The 21872-nt window shown below is 42.5% G+C and overlaps 1 protein-coding gene across 1 annotated transcript in view; it reads left to right on the forward strand.

The window, feature by feature from the left end:
* Positions 1 to 21872, forward strand: part of iglon5 (IgLON family member 5) — a 149762-nt gene that overhangs the window by 9884 nt on the left and 118006 nt on the right. The window contains exon 2 of the mRNA XM_034698233.1: positions 1301 to 1556. Within this exon, the coding sequence (XP_034554124.1) occupies positions 1496 to 1556 (61 nt within the window). The 5' untranslated portion in view covers positions 1301 to 1495. The remainder of the gene's footprint in view (positions 1 to 1300; positions 1557 to 21872) is intronic.

The raw sequence follows: 21872 nt of genomic DNA on the forward strand, positions 1-21872 counted from the left end.
AGTAGAATCAAATCAACCCATCGTTTCCATGTTTCTGACCAAAGAAGTCAGTTGTAATGAAGCAAGACAACTGAAATGAGTAGTAAACTGTCAGGGAGGACAACATAAATTTACTAATACATTTTTCTGGTTGGTTGTTACACAACTTCACAAAGAAGCTATACACTGTGTGTTTAGCTGGATGATTAGTTCACCATGTGAAGCCTTTAACAGAAAATTAGATCTTCACTTTACTTCTCACTCTTTTATTGGCAGACGTGGAGAGGAGACTAACATGTTTATAAATGGCTCATTAGTACCTCTGCATAAATATAAAGTGTCTTCCTACATGCGTTTCTGTCGCCTGCCATTAAGTCAGCAGAGTGATGGAGTCAGATGGTGTTTTGTGCTGTGCTGTTACAATCTGCTGACGCTCCCTGTGCTCCAAGAACTTCCTTCTATGTGGGAAGTCTCCACTCTGTCCTCGCAGCCTCCCCCTCCTCTGGTCTGACAATTTCCATTTTCAGCAATTGAGAAACATCTGCTCATCAGCAGCGCAACCTGTCCCTCCACCTCGTTCTGTTTTCATTCATCCTCTCCCAAAACCCCGCGTGCACCGGAGCCCATATGGCTCCACCTGCCCCTCACTCACCCTCCCCACCTCTGTCCCTGTAGTTATTATGTCCGCCTGTCCCCTTGTGGACTGTTTTCTCTGAGTACTGCAGCAACACCGAGCTGGCTATAAATCACATTGCATTATCACCGCGCCGTGCTTCGCCTCGCGCTCTGCCCGCCCAACGCGCGCCTGCGATTGGCCGGCGAGGCTCCTTGGCCGGCCTCTCTGAGCGGGACATCGGTGCAATCGTAAATCCCGCCTCCTTCCTTAGGGCCGGTGATTGGGAAAGGGGCTCTCCTTGAACTGTCAATCATGCTCTTTTTTTCCTGTGCGCCTCGCATTCGGTGCTGCTCCCTGCGACGCGCGGAGTGCGGAGCGACGAGACGCGCTGCATACCAACAGAGAGGTGTAGGGAGCAGGCTAATTAAGGCTCAAGTGGCGATTTGCGGCTGGTACGGACGCACAGACCCCCTCCTGTTCTCTGACCAAAAACATATTGATGTCAAGTCAGTGGACAGATTAATTTCACCTTTTACTCACATGCGTTTTCCAGCAGATTTTCTTCTTTCCTGCGAGGCTTTCTGAGACAAACTAATTGTCTGGAATATTTGTTTTTTTTCCTGCGTTGATATTTTTATGGTGAAGAGATTCTGCACAGGATAAGACACACAGCTTCTCTTCTTGTCTGTGTCTCTCCGTCTGAAGGAAAAGTCAAGTGGACAAGACTGATGTTTTCGTCCAGTCACATGTAGAAGAAGCGTTGGGACTATTGCTGTTGACATTCATTCACTGGGTCGTTTTTTTTTTGATACACTGAGACCCCGCAACGGCACCATACGGGAGGAATACCAAGGCACATTTGGCTGCAAAAACAAGCAGAAAATCAATCAGAACTCCATCATGGGCTGCCCCCTCTTGCGGAACGTGTTTGCTGGTTTGATCCTGGTTTTGCTGTCGAAAGGTAAGTTCTTACGAGCTACTTTGGTGATGTGTTGACGGTTCTGTGCTGATGCGCATGTATCGCCTTTCATTTTCTAAAAATGGTTGTGGAGGTGAATACTAATGATGAAAGAAGAAGAAGCAGGGGGTTGGGGATGGGGGGGGTCTACCTGCCTGTGAATCACGCGTGTCTGCTGTGCCACTGCGCTCTAGTTTTCCATTTGCTCACACACGGATTTACAAACGCAGAGAGAGAGAGAGAGAGAGAGAGAGAGAGAGAGAGAGAGAGAGAGAGAGAGAGAGAGAGACGCTGCAAATGTGTGTGTGCGTGTGTGCAGATGCGCGTGCATGTGAGCGCAGCGCAAGGTTCATCTCCAAGCCAACCTCGTGGTTCAGTGAGAGCAACGAGTGGTGCATGCTAAAATGTTTACTATAAAAAAAAATACAGACCCTCAGCCCCAGTCTACTGTGAACATTCCTTTACGTGACATGAATGACCCGGGATCCCACGCGCACGACGCACCACCAGTGCAATGAGGTGGTGGTGGTGATGATGGGGGATTGTTATAGTGGTGGGGTTAATGTAAGTGCGTGTAGAAGCAATGCAGAGAGGCTGGGAAGAGAAAGACAGTGTTTTGTTCTCTCACTTCAAACCCAAGGTCGAGAGAGACAGATGGAGATGAATGGTGAAGGATGGACGGTTGGGGGGCTAAGAGGGGGGTCAAACAAGCAGTGTGTTGTCAAGCCTAATTCTCCTCTTTTATCCAACATTAAACATCTTCAGCAATAAAGAAGACAAACACTCTTAATGTATCATCCCCAAAATCCTGGGGTTTAAGTCTTCTTGCAGTGTGGGGTGAAGTTGCACCAGCAGATGATTCAGATGGGATATTAAACTGCTTCCTTATAATAAAAAAAAAAAAAAACTGAAATTTTTATTTTGTTGCCTTTGTCCTCAGGGTATGCTGACCAGGGAATTTTTGAAACCCTCTTGCATTTTTCATCATTTCATCTTCTAATATTCTCACCATGCCATGGGATATCCCACCATATATTAGCTGTGCGCGGCATTCTCGCCATAATTTCCCCCCTGCTCATGAATCACGAACAAACACACACAATTGCACACACATACACGCACCTGGCTCAATTAGTGCCTAGCTTCCTCCTATGGGAAATCAGTATATAAATAAATTACTCCGGCCCTTAATAACAATAATTGATGTGTCAGTGCAATAAGATGTGAGGTTAACAGCCTGCAGATGCAGACGGGCTACAGCCTCCTGCTCCGGAGCTCCTCGTGGGCAGGAGAAGCCCAGCTGGTCATGGTTGGCTTACCACAGCGAGCCCCCTTCTCCACAGCAGGCAGAGAGCAGACGGACAGCCCCGCAGGACGCACACACACACCTCACCAACACACCAACACAGAGGGCCTCAGCAACCACACAAACCAACCCCTAAAACCACTCCGAGACTCATTCCAGCTCCCAGCTCTCTGAATCTGTAACCTGCGGGGGAGGGGTTTTAAGGGGGGGAGATGTGACTGTGTAACCAATCATGTAGCCACAGTTGAGGAGTGATTGGATATTGATGGGCGCATTTCAGGACATGTGAATCAGACCTTTCTGGTAGAGGGATCCCAGCCTACTGCTCTGAGTAGCTGTAGGTCCACAACACGTCCATCTTTCACGGCCAAAGGCATACATTATGAAGGAAGAACATGGCTGTTAAAATGGGACTGTCCACTTCTTGATAAATCATGCAGCAGCAGAATAATCCTTCTTTTCTGCAGCCCTGAAAGTAGAACTAGTGTTTAATTGGTGCGCAAATGCTTTACCAATACTTTTCAGCAGGTTGTTTGTGAGGTATTATGCCACTTTGATGATTTATAAGACTAGTTTAATAAAATATTGCAGAGTATTTTATTCCGCTGAAGACATTTCTTCCCCTTCACCTTCTCTCTATGTGCACAACAGATATTTTTGAAGCAAAAGTAGCATTTGACCTTACATACACTCACAAACAGATAGTAAGAAAATGTTTCAGAACAGTGTGTTGGCATGCCAAATGGGTTGAAAACACTCTTTTTTTTCTGTGCTGCAAAAAACAATCAGACCAGTCAAAGGTTTCCTCCTAGCTTGGCGTGTGAAAGCACAAACCTTTCTGAGGCTGTGGTGTCCAACTGGCATGCCATCATGCCTTTCTACTTCTTTAGTCCCTCTCCCTTTTCTCCAACTTAAGTATTTGAGAACCACACCTCAATAGAAGTGGATGGCTAGGTGCCCACACATACATACACTAAAATATCAGTGTATTTCTGTCTCACAGGCTGTCGGCAATTAATCAAAACCTGTTTCATCTCTGGGAGCAGATACTGTGAGGCTTCGCTGCTTTGTGGATGATGAAAACATACATCCACACACATCTCCGAGAAAAATTAAACAATTTACAGCTCAAAGGATTTCTGTTGTGACAGAAACCTCCGCGATCTGATCATGAGAATAATGCTGTCATTGATTCAATGAAAAGTAAAGATGACAAAAGAAATTGCCTCCGCTTACAGAGCCGCTCGGGTCGCAGCTGAGAGCATGTAAGGTTATATTTCAAAGGATTTGATTTGCATGCTATATTTAGGTATATGAGGAGCAGATTTATGCCTCACAGTCATCCATTAATGCAATTGTTACAGAAAATCTGACTGGCAGACTGTATACACTACACATAAATTTGGCCGATGTTCCAAGAGTCCAACAGATGGGTCTCTTCTGCAGCATGCGCCGCTGTGATGAAGGGTTTGGTAACAGGAAGTGTTCAGGGCAGGAACACAGGTGAAAACAGGCGGGGTCGCTTTGTAGCCCGCCATCCTTCTTGTTTCAGCAACATATGGGGGCCAAGTGGGGTCAATGCTCATTGCACATGCTAGCACGTAGCCACCTTTCTCCCCTGCCCCCTCAAACACACACACACACACTCGCGCAGCCACACACTCGACTGGATCAGCAGCCTTGGCTTGCAGATGAAGAGCAGGGAGATGCCAGCATCAACAGATGCCTTGCGCTTCTATTCTGGAGGGGCCTCTGCTTTCCTCCCTCCCTTTGAAATCCTTGGTTTCTGTGAGCTGTTGTTCTCCATGTTTGGCTTGGAAATGCTCTGCCATTTTGGCAGGTTTTGTTTTTCTGCAAGTGTTGGATTGAGAGGGCCAAGATTTGGTCTCAAGAGCCTGCAGGGACAAAGGTTGGAGGTAAAACCAAGCCTGGAGTGGGTCTGTGGTCGGAAAGTTTCCCCTCTTGGGTTGAACTTTTTTTTTCTCTGGCTCTTGCTGCTCTGTGGTGGCCTGTGGTGCTGAGCCTCCAACATCTTCCCCTGTATCCATTCCTCATGCACAGTGGAGCAGAGATAGCACCTAAAGAGAGTCCAGCTGTGTTTTTTCCATAGACTGGCTGAGACGAGTACCATGCTGAAAACACTTATAGAGGAGCTTAGCTTGAAACTCCATTTGGATTAATTGCAGAGATGGAAAAAAGAGGCGACTTGAAACTTAAATCCACAAGAGTCTAATGTACAGACAACTCTTTATAATCTGAAATGCTGTAATGCATTTTAATTTAGAAAAAAGATGTAATTTAAGTTAATGTGAACGTTGTTCATATTTAGTTTGAATTGGACGTGTTCAGTCTTGTAAATTGATTTAGAAAAATATAAAACTAAGTCTGCAAGCAAATTTAATTAATTACCACATAGTAGTTTAAAGCTTTGCCAATCAAACTTGAGCATATGTAGTTGACTACTAACGGCTGCAGGTGTTGAATATTGTCAATGGTTTGCTTTTTTTGGCTGCAAGAATTAACTTGATCTATTTTTGCTGGCGAGTGTTGAGTATCAGCAGAGGCTGTTTAATTCCATGAAAATGTGCCACTAGCAAAGAGCCAGAGCTTCATCATGGCTTTGGGAACTAATAAGGGTATCTCAGCTCATATGGCATGTTACTGTAAACTTTGGCAGCAAAGCATTTTAAAACTGTCCATCCCTTAAACAATCAACAATAATTTTTCTGCTATTTTCTCGTTAACCATTAACAAGATGCTGAAACCTGCTTTAAAAATAATGGTTTTCACTGTTTGTAGACCCTGATCAAGGGCCTGTGTCCACTGACTCTTAAGTCTGTATGAAAATGCTCTATATGCTCAAATTATGCTTTTATTTGATGGCACTTTTTGTTGGTGAAAAAGAAGTGACATTGGAATGCTTAGCAGTGTTCAAGAAGTTGTACTATTTCAACTGAGAGCCGTTCAAGCGCAGCAACATAGAACTGCTGATGCTGATGGCTAGGGGTGGGAATCGAAAACCGGATCCGACTGAGAACCTGTTGCAATTGATCAAGTCCATCGGAATTGCACACCTCAAATGCGGTACGTTGCATTACGTCGCACACTCTGCGACGCAGAACTCCTTCAACCACCAGGAAACATGGAGTCAAAGTATTTTCCTCCAGGCTCCAGGGGCCACGTCTGGACTCACGCAGCCGAAAATGAGGCACTGAGAGCGGGTAAAATATCTCCGCGATGACCCCCGGAGGAAAAGTGTTGTTCCTCCCAAAATTCAAAGTCTTTCATCCAGGCTGGAGGGGCCACGTCTGGACTCATATGGTTGAGAATGAGGTCAACCTATTGTTCAGAATGTTTAAACTGAATATGTTCATGTTCATTATTGTGCAGACATCATTTTGGAAAAAATTAAATGGTTCCTTTTGGTGCAGAAGACTGTAAAAAACTACTTTTTCCCCTCAAAAAAATACTCAGGAATCTTTAGGAGAATTGATAAGGAATTGGATTGATAAGCAGAATGGACAATAGCATTGACATTGATAAAATCTTAAAAATTCCCACCCCTACTGATGGCGTGTTTTTGCTTAAGATGCTGAGCACTGAGAAACTTAAAAAACTACATTAATGGACACAGGCCCTAGATGTAATAATGATAATAATAATAATAATAAAGTTTATTTATAAAGCACTTATCAAAACAGACGTTACAAAGTGCTTAACATCATAAAAACCCACAATAAAGAGAACAAAGCAAGGGGGGGTATATGGGCTGGCAAGACAATTTTAGAGGAAAAGCTAAGAGAAACTACTAAAAGCAATTAAAACAATTAAAAAAAGTAAAACAAATAAAATCAGTAAAACAAATAAAATCAGTAAAACAATTAAACGATGAGTGAATGAAAATAGATTAAAAATAAATGTAGCATCTTGGATAAAACAATATTACAGGAAGGCCTTTCGTTAAAAATGTGTTTTCAGCTGTGATTTAAAAGAAGATACTGATGCAGCTTGCCTGAGATCCTCAGGCAGGTCGTTCCCCGTTCGAGGAGCCTGCACAGTAAACGCTCGCTCACCCTCAGACTTCAGCTTTGTGGCGGGAACTTTAAGGAGGTTCCTGCCTGAGGATCTGAGGCTGCGCCCGATGTCTCTGTTTAGACACGATTTCTGCTTCCTGACTCATTTAATCACACAAGCTGATTTCCAAGCTGCAACTCAAATTTGCATCTGAAATGATGATATGATAACAGTGTCAGAGACAGGGCCCCCTACTGTCCTCCAAGATTGTTCACTGTTGCTCACAACTGCATGCAAAGCACTAATAGACCAATTCAAAAACTGTTGCAATACAAAGAAAAACAATATTTAATAAGCCGCCACACAGGTAAACCAGTGTGTGTCTGTGAGTGTCATACTGGCTTTAGACTGAGATACTTAAGTTGGCTGCTCTGCAGGAAACGAGTGTCTCTATGTGCACAGGTCGCTGTTTCCTGTGCTGCTGTGAACTAACCTGCTGCAACTGATGATGTGGTTTATTTGTTGTAATGTGGCAACAAAAAAAGTAAAAACATCAGCTAACTACTATTTTTGTTAATATTTTTACAACAGTTAAACCTTCACTTTTATTTATCATTTATACCTTGTTACTTATGTGCTTATTTTGAAAGGCATCTTGTAACCCCTGATCAATGTCTAGCAACCCCCCAGGTGGATCCGGACCCCCACTTTGGTAACCACTGATCTAAACCACAGGATGCTGTTTCTTCATTTAGGTTCTCTGAAAGTTAATATCTTAACTTATCACTCAGATTTTTGCAAATGATCAATACAATCCTCAACTATGATAACACCTTTGCTTTTTACGTTTTCAAGGCGAATTTCCCTCGACTGTTGAGTACGTTTCCATAAATGCAGAATGCTGAGCAAAGCATAATGTAATGGAGAACAGTTACAATGCCAGTTTCAGGGAAGATTAGCTATGATAAACTTCAGTGTTGCGCCCTTACAATATTGACATCAGAGAGTAAGATTGTGTTTGATATTATCTGTTAAAAGCAGCTGAAACTCTTTGAAAGTCTGCCTGAAGTTGTTGAAAAGAGTCAAACATCTCCTGATTCTTGAATGAAGTCACTATAGAAGGAAACAGTTTCAGTACCAGGAATAAAGCCTTCAGAATACAGTATAAAAGAATCATGTCCTACCTTAAAGAAAACACTGTCACAGAGAGTTTTTCTGTTGGATTTCAAGTTGTTATGGATGCACATCAAGGACATTAAAGTATAACAAGTTAACTTCAGACTCATCTTTATTGTTTTGCATGGTAAATTTGGCTTGCCCAGACACAACAAAGTTTATACTCCAGCTCAGTGGATGAAAAATAAATCTAAATTAGTAGGAGAGGCACCATACTCGTAAAAACAATGAGTCAAAATGAATGAGTCAAAAATTAATTACAACAGAGAAGAGCAGTAAGTAAGAAAAGGTAAAAACAAACAAAACAAAAGGACAATCCAACAGAGAGTGTGTTTGAGGTAACTACAAAGACTGTAAATGAAGTGATCATATTGCAAGTACTGAAAGAAATGTTTACATCTCTCGCACCTGGATCTGTGGAATCTATACCTTACTGGAGGACGCCGCTGCGAAAACACCAATCGACCGGAGCACAGAGAAGTGTTCACTTGTATTTATTATCTTGCCCTCAATACGAGGGTTTTTTGCTGCATTTCCAATTACAGGCCAGACAGAGATGAATAACCCCTGTGCTGTTGACCCCGTGACCTTCCAAGCTGAAGAACTCTGCATCTCGTAGCGTTAGCAGCTATCTGGCCGTAGCTGTGACTGAGAGGTCACAGGTTCAAACCCTTCGGGGATGGTTAACCACGGTGTTGGTGTGGACCAGAGGCGGGTGCAGCACCAACCTCACTGCCCTTGAGATTCCCCCTGTCGGTTTTGATAAACACTTCATCGAGCTGGACATATTGGTTCGGGGGTTTGGCAATTACACATAGTGTCAGTGTCATAAATAATGATTACAGCGGGGCTAGTTTGCAATTATAATCACAGTTTTAATATATGGAGTTCAGCGCGATGGAAAGGGACCAGGACCGCTTTCAGCCCAGGACAGGTAGTTATACCGTGTTTAATTACTGTTGTAATTCGCTTCGATACAATCCCCTCATCGTCCTCCCAGAGTCCCAGTCCCAGTTTGAAGACCTGCGCCGTCCGGCTGTGAATATTAACGCTGAAGCTGTGGGTTCTCACTGCAACAAATGTAAAAGGTCTATGTTTTATTTAGTGCCGGGGAAGGATCATTTAAGAGGGAACAGAGTGGCTGTGGAAGCAGGTAGAAGTGGTTCGTGCACTCACACCAACCACCGCCTACGTAGGCATGCACACACACACACACATGCACACACAGGGAAATAAACCTATGCATGCATACACTGCGGAATAGCTTCTTCACCTGAACCTGTGGGAAGATGAATTTCAACGATTCCCTCACTAAAAAGTCTGAGCAGTAAATCAATGGAAAGCCAGCTCAGCCATGAGGGGGGAAAGGCCACATCTCTTTAGATATATGCATGTATATATAACATCAAAGTGGGTATTAATAACTTCCATTGATCCCTGCTCAGTGGTGTTCATTTAGAGAAATTTAACTCTCAGCTCAGTGCAAATTTCTTCCCTTTGGTTTTCGAGGTTTCCGTCCAGGCTGCAGATTGAGCTGTCTGCGAGGAAAAAGAGAGACAGAGAGAAAGAGATATTTTCTTGTTTGGTGATGTGCAGATGTTACACATTTAAGAGGAGTGAATACTGTTAAAGGGAGAGAGAGAGAGAGACAGCGCTGTGTGATTTTCTTCTCTCTATTCCTCCTCCTTTTAGTCTTTTTTGTGCCAGAGAGTTAGCATCATTGGAAACACAATTCAGATTAGTGCGGGCGGCCTGTCCTAGGGGAGCCGGGAGGGACGAGGGTCCCGCTTCTCTCCCTGTCCTCATTACCAAAAGACAAGGAGCTCGCCGGCAAATCAATGGGAAAGGCTTAGGCGCTAATGCAGGCCATGCCTGGTGATGGGACTTAGCTTTGTGTGTGTGTTTCAGTGTGCTCATGTGTGATATCTTTCCCTTGTGCGCGTGTGTGTGTAGAAGTTTAATCATTTGTGCTACAACAGAAGGCTAGAGAAAAACATTAGTTTCAAACGACTGCTGAATGGCTCGCCAGTGGAGTAACCTCAAAAACTCCCGGTTAACTGCGCTGATATTTACCGCGGGGACACACGATAGCACGGGAGCCCTTTAATTACGTAGAGATAGCGTCAGATTCATCAGCGAAGCCATTTAGTGGGAGGCTAACGCTGGAACTATTGTACTGTAATCATAATTGCTCAGGGCATTGTAACCATGACTACAACTGCTTAAATAGCCTGCAGTTGTGTACAACTTCCTTTATATGACAAAAAAAGAGCAGCACCTTAGTGTTTGCTGTCAACAGCCCCCTGCGGCACATACAGGCATCAGACTTCGCCAAACACTCCACCTGTCTCACGGCTCAATCTGCTCTGCATCTGTTCTCGCTGCAACTGATGCTGCTGTTGTTTTCGCATTCGCCTTCATCCCACACTCTTGTTTTGTTTACACAGGTAAACTACCGGGTGCAACAAATGCTAAATAATGGTTTCATGTTGTGGATTTTCAGCCCCCTCAGCCGCCTCTGACATCTCACGGCGCTTGAGGTGTTTCTGGGTCTGTGCGGAGGGGAAGACCGGGCATGAGGGAAGAGAGGGAAATAAATAAAACTGAGGAAAACAGATCAATAAATATTTCAGCAGCTGCTCCCTTCACAGACTTCTCCTGAAGCCATAAGAGGCGGAGAGAGAGAGAGAGAGAGAGAGAGAGAGAGAGAGAGAGAGAGAGAGAGAGAGAGAGAGAGAGAGGAGAGAGAGAGAGAGAGAGAGAGAGAGAGAGAGAGAGAGAGATAGGGAGGGCTGGATAAAGTGCAAGAAAGAGAGAGAGAGAGAAAAGGGGTAATTGTGTTCCAGACTCTCATTCACAGAGATGGAGGGAGAAAGAGAGAGACGGAGAATGGGGATAATTGTGTCCCAGACTTTAATAGACAGAGAGAGAAGGCATGAGTGAGGGGTGGAGGAGCGACACAGGCAGTGCTAATGAGCATCACATACCAACACCGTCTCCTACGGGAGCAGAAAAAAAATTCATACAAGAGGCAGGGTCCCCGGACTTTGGCACTACATTATAGTGACTGTAAGAATTTCTCTCTCCCTGACTTCTCATAATTCAAATTCCTGTCAGGCGTTAGCGTCACACCGTGTGGGTGTGTAGTTTGTGCACAGAGCAGCTCTAAATGATAATGAGCCGGTCAGTAACCACGTTCGGCTAGCGTGCCGCTGTGAATCAAGTGTGTCCACTGTCAACGCCACTGTGCGCTCGTCATTAGCTGATCCGATTCCCACGTTGCTGTGAAATTAGCATACAGAAAAAGCCAGGATGTGACATGTGTGGCTATGTATAGCGTGATATGTATGTTTAATGCCGAGAGTGTGTGAGGAAAAAGACAGGGGGAGCTTATGAGGGTGGACAGGCTGGAGAGATGGAGGAGTTATGAAAAAATGATTGAAGGAGGGCTGCTGGGAGGAAGCGCGGGAAGAGAGACAGATGGTGCGAGGGGAGAAGGGGAGGAGGGATTCAAAGAGCCGCAACAGGCAGCGATCGAGATGGATTGATTCTGCAGGCAGATGATTAGGCGGCATAAAAAAACACGAACACTGTGTTTGGGAGATATTGCTGTGAGTGGGAGTCTCAGGATTGTTTCAGGGTCACTTGTTGTGTGTGATATTGTGGCATGAAGGAGCTGGTGCTAATGTGATGTGCCACTGGTTAGCGAGTCAATGCAGCGAGGCAGCACACCTCTAATAAGAAGTTCATGCAGTGCGCCCACATCATAATGAGAGGTTTGGAGCTTGTCAAGAATCCACAGGTTACATAAAATATTACATTCAGACTCTCTTTCAAATTGTCAGCACACACGGCAATCAAATCCTCACATTACATGTTTCTGTCGCTCTTCTGAGAGAAGCATAATTAGAAAAACAAACCATGCCGATAGTAGTAGTCAGAGCTTGTTGCCCTTCACTCTGTCTGTGTGTGTGTGTGTGTGTGTGTGTGTGTGTGTGTGTGTGTGTGTGTGTGTGTGTGCGTGTGTGTGTGTGTGTGTGTGTGTGTGTGTGTGTGTGTGTGTGTGTGTGTGACGCTGAGATTTAGAGCTGTACCACCATTCTGCTGTCACCAAGGACTGGCACGTGGCTCCATCTCCAGCTGTGAAGGTGCCGGTGGGATTTCCTTGCAATAAAACGTTCGCATTAGCGCGACATCCTGCCAGTAAGACCCAGTTAAAGAGAATTTCAGTGAGGATACGGCCGTGACGGCACATAAATGGACTTACAGGACAGTAAGGTTTCACAGTGATTTGAAAGATTTTCATCTCCTCGGGGGTATCTGTGTTTTTAAAGACCACTCCACATGTTTTGAAACGAAGGATCACAGGAGCTTTCCTTGAACAAAATATCAAATGTATGATATTGTGGTGCTGTTATGGTAATTGGGATGTTAGGTGAGATTTCATCAAACATTTGTGCTGCAATAGACCATTAATTGGGTTTGGGAGAAGACGCTGCTGTGTTATTGTATTATGATATTTCACTAATTAGATGTGGGCTTGGATAACGCTAAAAGCCTGCGCTGCTTTTCCCATTTTAGTAATGCAGAGAGTGAAATTCCATTAGTGTCTGGGGGTGGTTGTGAGCACATTACTCGACTCAGTCATTATTTAAGACATTTCTAGGATATGGTGTGCTTTTTAAATTGTGCTTCAATCACATTTTATTCATTTATTCATTGAGGGACGTGGGCGAAATACTGCTGTCTTATTTGTTGTGAAATATCATTCCTGGGGTGCCAGTGTGACTTCCAAAATTCTGATCAAAAATGGTTTTCTTCAGACATTTCAAGGCTGTGGTTCCCTTTAAAAACCCACGTCATATACTTCTCCATCCCTCTTGTGTTACAGCCGCACTAAATATGAAGGAATTTGGCCAAATTGTGCTCATTAAAATGCATATCATTCCAGAGATGCAAGTCAAATTTCCAATTAAAATTATTCTTCATTCCGTCCTTGCAGAGCTGCTTTTTTCAGCCCTCGTCGCAGCAGATGAGCAGAGCGCATGTAAATGTATCAATATAAATTATTGCCAGAAACGGATATTCCCTGGCATCCACGCTGCTCTGGGTTAATGCCGTGTTTGATATCCTGATCAAATGCAGTGCTGCAGGAGCCAAGCAGGTTTAACACATAGAGAAAACAAACATTTTAGGAAACCTCCCCTCTGAAATGAGCCTGTGAAATCATTTTGTCTCAGCACGAAAACACAACACTCGCTCCACATCAGAGGGGGAGCTGAATGCATTGACGTGACCTTTGTCTGGCCAGCAGACCTCAGATTCCATTAAGAAATAATGAAGGTGTCAGAAAAGGGCAATTAGCTGCTTAATGTTGGACAACAGTACTCTAATACAACATACTTTTGCTGACAAGTCAATATCTGTACCTGACAACAGCTTCTATACCTTGACACACAATGAGAGTTATTGGAACGGTTGACATTTTATAGATAAATGTCTTGATTTATGATCCCCTGAGCGAGCTTCACTGCCTCTTTAAAAACAAACCGCTGTGTTTTTGCTGCAGACACTGGAAAAAAACCACTGTGATAGATATGCTTTATAACAGTATTATAAAATAAAAAGCTCTGTCATAGCCTGAGTGATGATGTGATTAGAGGTTGTCAATACAAGGCAAAAAGTGAGAATGTCAGAGATGAAAATATTGGACTTTTGTAGAACAAAATCAGAATCAGACTGATGTCAGAGCAAGACCACAAGCTCTGTAGATTTAAATCAGCTTATATCTGATCCATAGAAGATGAACAGCCCAGTTCAGCGCCTCTTATTAAACTTCATGTCGGCTGATTTATCATAAATACGTCCTTCATCAAAGCTGCAGTTACCTTTTGTTTGTTATTTGGGCTTTGACAGCTGTAATCAAAATTGATCTGTATACTGCAGGGAGGCAGCTAAATCAGACATGACAAATGTGGGGCAGACAGTGCAGGTGTTTTCTCAATCAGGCCGACTTGATTGATCCTCCCTTGAATCCATCATGATCAAGCCTTATTGACACTGCGCTTCTATTAAGATTTTTTGGGGGTTGGACAGCACAGAGAAAAGAGAGAGATAGCAGCCTGGCGTCTGCAGTGAGAAGAAGTTTCAGCAAATAATTGCATTTCAATTCAGCCTTACAAAGCGTTTATTAATCCAACTATGTTGGACTGAATTCAGCTGGTGGTATTGATTTTCCTTTAATTAAATTTTTTTTACCAGACTGGTTTAGTGTGGTGAATTAATGTGAGGAGTTATGATGGCAGAAGAAGTCTCGCCTCAAGGTTCAATTATTCCAGACACTCACAGCAGTGACATCATGTGTGTAATGGGTTGATTAAAACATGTTATGTCTCTAAAATCTGGTTTGAATAGCTGAATATGATGCACTTCAGCAAATATGTTTGACATCATGTGCTGAATTAGAAACACTTGAGCCACAGTCTGTCATTTAAGGCCTCGTTTCTGCTCCCTTCATCACGAAGGCGAGGTTTTTTTATTCCCAAGTATAGAGATGTCTGTTGTCAGCATTTTGACAGTGCAGTCTGATGCAGTGCAGTGATTCTCTTCTTTAAGCAGAGACTTCTAAATGAGCCGAGATTCTCTTTATACAAGTGTGAAAGCAGAGATGGCACAACACCAGTTGTCAAGTCATATAGTCCGACTGGCTTTGAAATCCTTTGTCTTTGAAATTTCAATTCAGAGGAAGGCGATTATTCAGTCAAACACGGAGCTGGATATAAATGCACTACAGTCTCTCAGAGTTTATGCAATGTAAAATCCAGGCAGTATGTATATCCTGTAAGTTTATGCTGTACCGCGCAACACCAGGATCCCCCAGCCCACCAACTGTGCCCACTCACCCGTCACTACTTCCTGCTCTCAGCTCACTCAGAAGACACAAGCTCACAACCTACGGCCATCTGTTTGCTTTTTCTGGGGCAGCTTCATGCCTAAAGGGATGTGGACATATGTGATAAAAGGTACCATCAGAGCTGCCAACCCTCCATGCCTACACTGATTACCTGGGGGAACACCACATCTTCACAACTAGTTATGAAAGTAGCATCCACCTGCTGAGCTGCACACTGCATTGTACTCCCTTTGAGGCAAGTTTATGGGAATGTGCTTATCATAAATACCTTGTTTCATGTCATGTGCACAAATAATGACCTATTTCACTCTCATACTGTGAGATCTATGATGACAGCCTGATATCCTTTTGTGATTTTTTTTTTTACAAATTATGATTGACCTTTTCTACTACCGCCTCTCTTTTTTGTATAAGCCCACAAACCAGAATGTAAAGGTTCAAACTATTCCTTGTTTTGAGCCAATTGGCCTGCATATCCAGGAGAATGATCCTCAAGTCAACTGATTAGTGCAACTCAACAGAGGTGTGCCAGCCTCTGCTGACTGGCCCTGATGAAGACCTGAGCAGGTTGCAATGCATCAGCTATTTGTCAAGATACTTGTAATAAATGTTGGCTTTATTGGCCAAGAATTCCTAGGTAATGGAAACAGACACTTTCCAAGGTCACAGAGCTCTTGATGTGATTCCTCCTTGACTCCACATGGAGATTTGTGAGATAAGAGATGATCTATAATCAGGCGATTATGTAAATCAGAATCCCAACATGGTGAGCAGGACTCTGACATGATGGTTTTACTGGGTTACAGAGTAATTTTATATACAGCTAAAAATCAGTCCCTCTAATTCCACGAACATTAAACTGAACACTGTCAGAGGCTGCATGGTGGTACTGTTGTTAGCACTGGTGCCTCATAGCGAGAATGTTCCTGCTTTGAATCCCAGGTGGGGCCGTTCTACGTGGGGTTTGCATGTTCTCCCCATGCATGCGTGAGTCCCCTCTAGGCACTTTATCTCCTGCCTCCTACAGACATGCAATCTACTTTCTAGCAAGTGGCAACATAGAGATGCACTCACCAGCTCTGCTGCCATTAAGGCCCAGTAGCTCTTAAGGCTGCTCTTAGATCTGTGCATGGTAACTGTTATTACACTCCAACTCTCAAGACCAGCACGAGATGGAAACTAACATCAGTAGAGGTAGAGGTAAAATGTGCTGGACTCCTTAGAATGACGAGTGCGACCAGGTTGTCCAGAGTGTTGCCTTTTCTGTTGAGAATGTATTACTGCTGGAATGAGGTTTTGACCAATCAGAATGAAGTATTTAATACAGGCAGGTAATGAATCTAAATAAATACCCTCAAGGCGTTCCTGAGACATTGTGCTCTAGCTGGTGATCCATTGGACAGGTTTTAAATTTGCAGCCGGGAAGCCAGAGAGTGATTCATGTATACAGAAGGAGATTCATTATCTGCACCTACCCCAGGAGAAGGATGGAGTTTGCAGTGACAAGAACTATAAGAAAAAAATTTGCAATCCCCTAAACCGAATACATCATATTTTACATGATATATTTATAAAGTGTACCAAAGACAAACCCCAGGATACCTTTGATTTAACAGCCTACTGAAGTCAGGGGGGACTTTGGAAGCATCTTGGCAAAAACACAGCTTACAAAGAAGGTCAGGTGTAGGTGTACCTCCTGTTGTGAGTTCTACAAATATGGTGTTGGAAGGTGGGGATAATGCTGAATTAGCGAAGCTAATTGGTGAGACTAGAAAGGGTAAGGAATCTCCTGAGATGGACTTTGCATAAAGGATGGATGAGTAAGATAGAGTTGGTGGAGGCAGAAATGCACCATATGGAGGGCTTTGTGTGGCTGTGGTTGGTTGTTTTATTTATTAGCTCTGCCAGGTTGGTTGCCACATTCATTTCATGCCTGTGTTACTCCACCTGCATCTTCGGATGGAGCTGCTAATTTTAAGTAGCTCCATAATCGGGGAACATTTGCTTTCCCTCAAAATACAGAAAACAAATTAATAAAAGAAAACCAATATGGTGTTAACTGTAATTACCAGTGATTTATAGCAGGTTTCATTTTTCCGTATTAGCTTTAAGCTTTTGATCTCATTCACAATTTGCCTTTTGATCTCATCTTATCTTTTTAGATATTCTGGGTTGTTTGTTGCATATAAATGTGCTTTGATACAGCTATAAAATCCTGATTTTTAGCAGCAGAGTCACGACTTAATGTGACAAATCAGCTCATCCATGCAGCACTGACTAATATTTACTTACATCATGTTCCCCAGCATGTTAGCTTTATTGCTATTTCGCACCAGTTACTCACCATAATGTCAAACACCTCTGAGTCACTGATTGATTCAATGCAAATTTGTTAGCATGAAAATAAAATACCGAATATGATAGCCTTCTATTTCCAGAATAAGACACTAAGACAAATCCTGCTGTTGGATTTCAGTGGAATAAAAACAAGGCTCCACATTGGTTGGATCACAAGCTAAAAAAGCTGGGTCAAGGTAGATTCGGCCGTGGCCACAAAGGTGAGATCTTGGTGAATTGATGGCTAGGCAACAAACTGAAGTGTGGTGGAGTCTTGCTGCTCGAGAGAGAGGAGAGGGGTAAAGTGAGGAGTGTGACCTCTTGGCCAATCAGTGAGGATCAGTTTGAGGGGGAATGAGAGGCTCTCAACTGCAAGCCTCTTCCCTCATATTGAAAACAAACCCTGAACAAAGAAATAAGCTCAGCCCCAAGCATCTCAAAAGATAAGCCAAGCTGAAAGATTTGACACAAACATTCAATGCGGACCCAAAATCTGTTGCTCCTCCTTGAAGGTTTTCATAGATTTGAGAAACAGCAACAAGCGTGTCTTTGAACTGAAACCTCATTTGGCCTTTTTCTGCGTCTGCAACGGGATGACCTACCTGTCCGAAAGATTGTCTGAGTCCATGATCCAGGAGTTCAATCCCGGTCTGGTCTCATGGTCTGTCAAAACCCACTGGAGAAACGGCTCTCTTTTTTCTCTCTTTCCTTTCCCCTTATCAAACAGACAGCCACTGCTAAAAGATTCATGCATGTGGACTTTGGGTCATTAAAGAATGATCCTCAGCAAAGCTGTTTTTCACCCTCATAATGAAATCCAATATTCATGAAATGGATTTTCCTCCCCACTCTCCCACTCACTCTCTCCACAGATGTGTGTTTGCTGGTGTATTTAGTCTGTGTTTGCACAGTCTTGTTAGGCTAGCAGGGGTTAATGGTATCCTAAAGGCGTGTTTTCAGACCACCGAGTTAATTACCCAGGGTTGACGGATGACCTTGCCATACATTACCTGTGTAAAGCAAGACAGAGTCAGGCCATATCTGGGATTTCCCCAGATTGGGGTCAGTGTAAAGACCAGTTAATCAAAGCTCTGTTCATGCAAGTACAGTGTTCATTATATCATTTTATAAAGTTCTAGTTTGTGGTAGCAAGACAACATAACCAGATATGTAGCTGTGTATTTGAATCCTATCCAGTATGCTAATTTTGACATTAAAATAAGACTAAATCAGTGCACCTAGGTAGTGCTTGCATTTGTGCACATTTTGAATTTTGAGGAATGAGATTTCTGTTGTGCATTTTCTCATTAAATATTATTCAGAACAAGCAATTCTAAAGTCAAAAAGACAACCCCCAAAAGCCGAAACAAGCTAAAATAAATAGATAAGTAGAGATTGGATATTTATTGCAGAGTCAAGGTCCAGATTAAAGACAGCACAATACCTACCAAAAATATTAATGTAAAAAGCTCAGAATTTATACACAGCATTTACTATGTGTGTGCACATGTATTCAACTAAACAATTCAACTTGGTCACTCTCAATAGTCCTTGCAAATTCAGAATTATACAATTTTGGGTTTTGCTGTATTTTAATCTAGAAAATGGAGATAAAGATGTATGTATGTGTGTCTGACTAAACTGGCAGATAACCACAAAAATAGATTAATGTGTAACCACCACAGGCATGTAGAGGTTGACCTGCACTAAGGACTGAAAGCTGGTGGTGCTAGCTCTGCTAATGTAAGCCACACTCTGCAAAACCAATCAGACACCGTTTACCCCAAGTCTCTGTGTTCCTGTTTTTAGCTGTTTAATAAGTCATTCCATTTTTGACTGTTTTTGAGTTTTTTCTCCCAGTTAACCCTCCTGTTACCCTCAAATTTACTAACATCTTTTATCCTTGGGGTCAATTTGACCCCAGCAATTTAAACCTCCAGAAACTGATTATTACCCAGGTGTATGTGTCAGGTACTTTGTTTCTTTGTTGACTACCTAAATACCCTGTAAATAAAATATATTTAAAGAATAAACACAATTTAAAGCATTTAGAAGGACTTTATTTGTAAAACAGACCATCAAACTGCTGCGAGTCATGTCATGCCATATTTCTATGTTATCAAAACGTATGACACAGGACACATAATTGAATGTCTTTAGAGACATGCTGGCTGGAAATATTATATCTCAATCTAAAGGTTGGCTGTTTGATCCCAGCTCCTACTGTCACATGCAGAAGTGTCCTTGGCTATAGTGACCTCAATATCATCCAAAACAACCAAAACAAATGTGTGTAAAATGTTGATATTTCTTATGTTATACACACCTAAAACAGCCTGGAGTCAAATTGACCCCGAGGAACACCTATATGTAACTTTTTTTTTACAGGAAATTGGAACATATCAACATTTTAATTTGACGTTTTCCAAGTTATCCCCATTAAATTAGGAAAAGTCATGAAATATGAAGCCAACAAAATGATGTTAGTCATTAGCTTAGAGATGTTAATCATTGAATGGGGTGATAGGAGGGTTAATCCACTTATTTTGAATTCTAAATTTCCATTCCATTGACTACAGAATTAACTTTAGTCCTAAAAAGAGGTAAATGCACAAATGTCTCCGCACCTGGGACTGGTATCCCACATTACTGCATCTGATGTTGAATAAACTGAAGTTATCATGAGCTGACCGGTTTTACATTTTTTATATCTATGCAAGATTTCTAACATTTTTCTATCAAAAAGCAGCTGGATCAAGCAGACAGAGCCACTGTTGTCTATATCAGTGCTCAAACACCCTTACTGGAGTTTTCCTACTTTGTTTACATAAAGCAGAATTTAATTTCCTGTAAATAATCTTATAACAGCGCCCAGACATTAACAGACACAAGTTCCTCCCACTCACAGCACTTGATATTCACCAAGCAGACAGCACAATGTAATATCCCTGCTGTAATACCAAGGGACCAGAGTAAAGATCTCCCTCTAATCAGCCTGTAATACACTCTCGTACTGGAGTGATTCTGGATCCGGCCACAAGAGGGCATTAGCTGAGAAATGCAACCATTTTTTGGCACCTGGACCAAATATACCCAGACAGGACTCATTACTGAAAGTTTAATTATTCATTTATATTGCCAATTTCCATTTGTCCAGTTCTTCTACACCTCTGTTGGCCTTTCTGGATGCTGGCTAGCTCAGCCCGAGGCAAGATAGTAGACAGCTCATCAGTATGGGTGACAAGAGTTAAGGGGGGGGCCTTCACCGTCTGAGAGGGAGAGAAGGTGGACAAGCTTAAAAGCTTAAAGTTAATTAAATTAAGAATAATTTGCTTCTGTAGGTGTAAAAATAACTATGTGGGCCTAATTTAATTTTTAAGGGTTAACAGTCATACTGAATTTGAAATAAAAGGGAATGAGTGGCACCAGTGTTGATACCCCAGGCCAGTATTTATGGTGGAATATTCATGAATTTATATGTGTTTCAAATGCTAAAAAATCAAAGGGATCTATTTAATGCAAACTCTCCCTCTCTGCTATATTGAACTATGGCATAAAATGTTAAATCCGGAATCTCTGTGATTAAAATTGTGCCAACAAAATACTACTATCATCTCTGGCATCAGTAGCAATTTTAATCAAGTCATCTTTTTTTGTCATATCATCAAGACATTATGCCTCGTTTGATCCTCACCACCTTCATTATGATAACCACCAACACTGTTATCATCTACACTGATAATCAGTCCAATCTTTCCTCCCCATCTCCTCACTGTTATCTCCATCTTTATCACTGCCACTAATTCCCAGCATCACTCTCGGCTCTCTGCAGCACTATTGTGTTTTGTTGTCACAGCGAGTCACTTTTTTTTTTTTTTTTCACAATTACATACTCCACTGAAGCAAAAGAGGTAATCCTCTCTCTCACTGTCTCTGATTGTATTTCATTGCTTTCATTCTTCAACCAATCACCCCACAGCCCACCCAGACTGTGCTCGCTCCCCGGAATCTGAAGCCATCCCCAGATTGGACCTTCTTTCTGACCACTTTTCATCTGTTCTTCATCTAAATTAGTGTGGGTTCTTTAAAGGGCCTAGAGCTGTTTTTTAAGAACCAACTATTTCAAACATTGGTTGAGAATGAGATGACCCATAGTTTACTTGTGTAATTTCAGTGAAATATCTGGATTTTGTTCCAGATTCAAAAGATTCAAAAGATTCAATGTATTGTCGCTCACTTAAAACTCTCTCAGCATCAATGGAGCAAAATGTCTTTCTCCTTAAAAACAAAGACACATATTTAAAACATCCTGACATGGCAAAAAAAAATACATTGATTATATATAATACTTATACTGTTTGAGGTTGTGGGGGCTGGAGCTGATCCCTGTTGTCATTTGGCATAGGACACGGTACACCCTCAACAGGTTGGTAGTCTGTCACAGAGCCACTATCATCCACAAGGGCCTGTCTCCATTAAGCCATTTCTTTGTGCTGGCTCCTGCCTTATTTCTTTACAAAACTGATACTGTGTTTCTTAGTTTAACTTTCAGAACACCCCTGCTATCTATCAG

The sequence above is a fragment of the Notolabrus celidotus genome, chromosome 12 (assembly GCF_009762535.1).
Source record: "Notolabrus celidotus isolate fNotCel1 chromosome 12, fNotCel1.pri, whole genome shotgun sequence".
Taxonomy (NCBI): domain Eukaryota; kingdom Metazoa; phylum Chordata; class Actinopteri; order Labriformes; family Labridae; genus Notolabrus; species Notolabrus celidotus.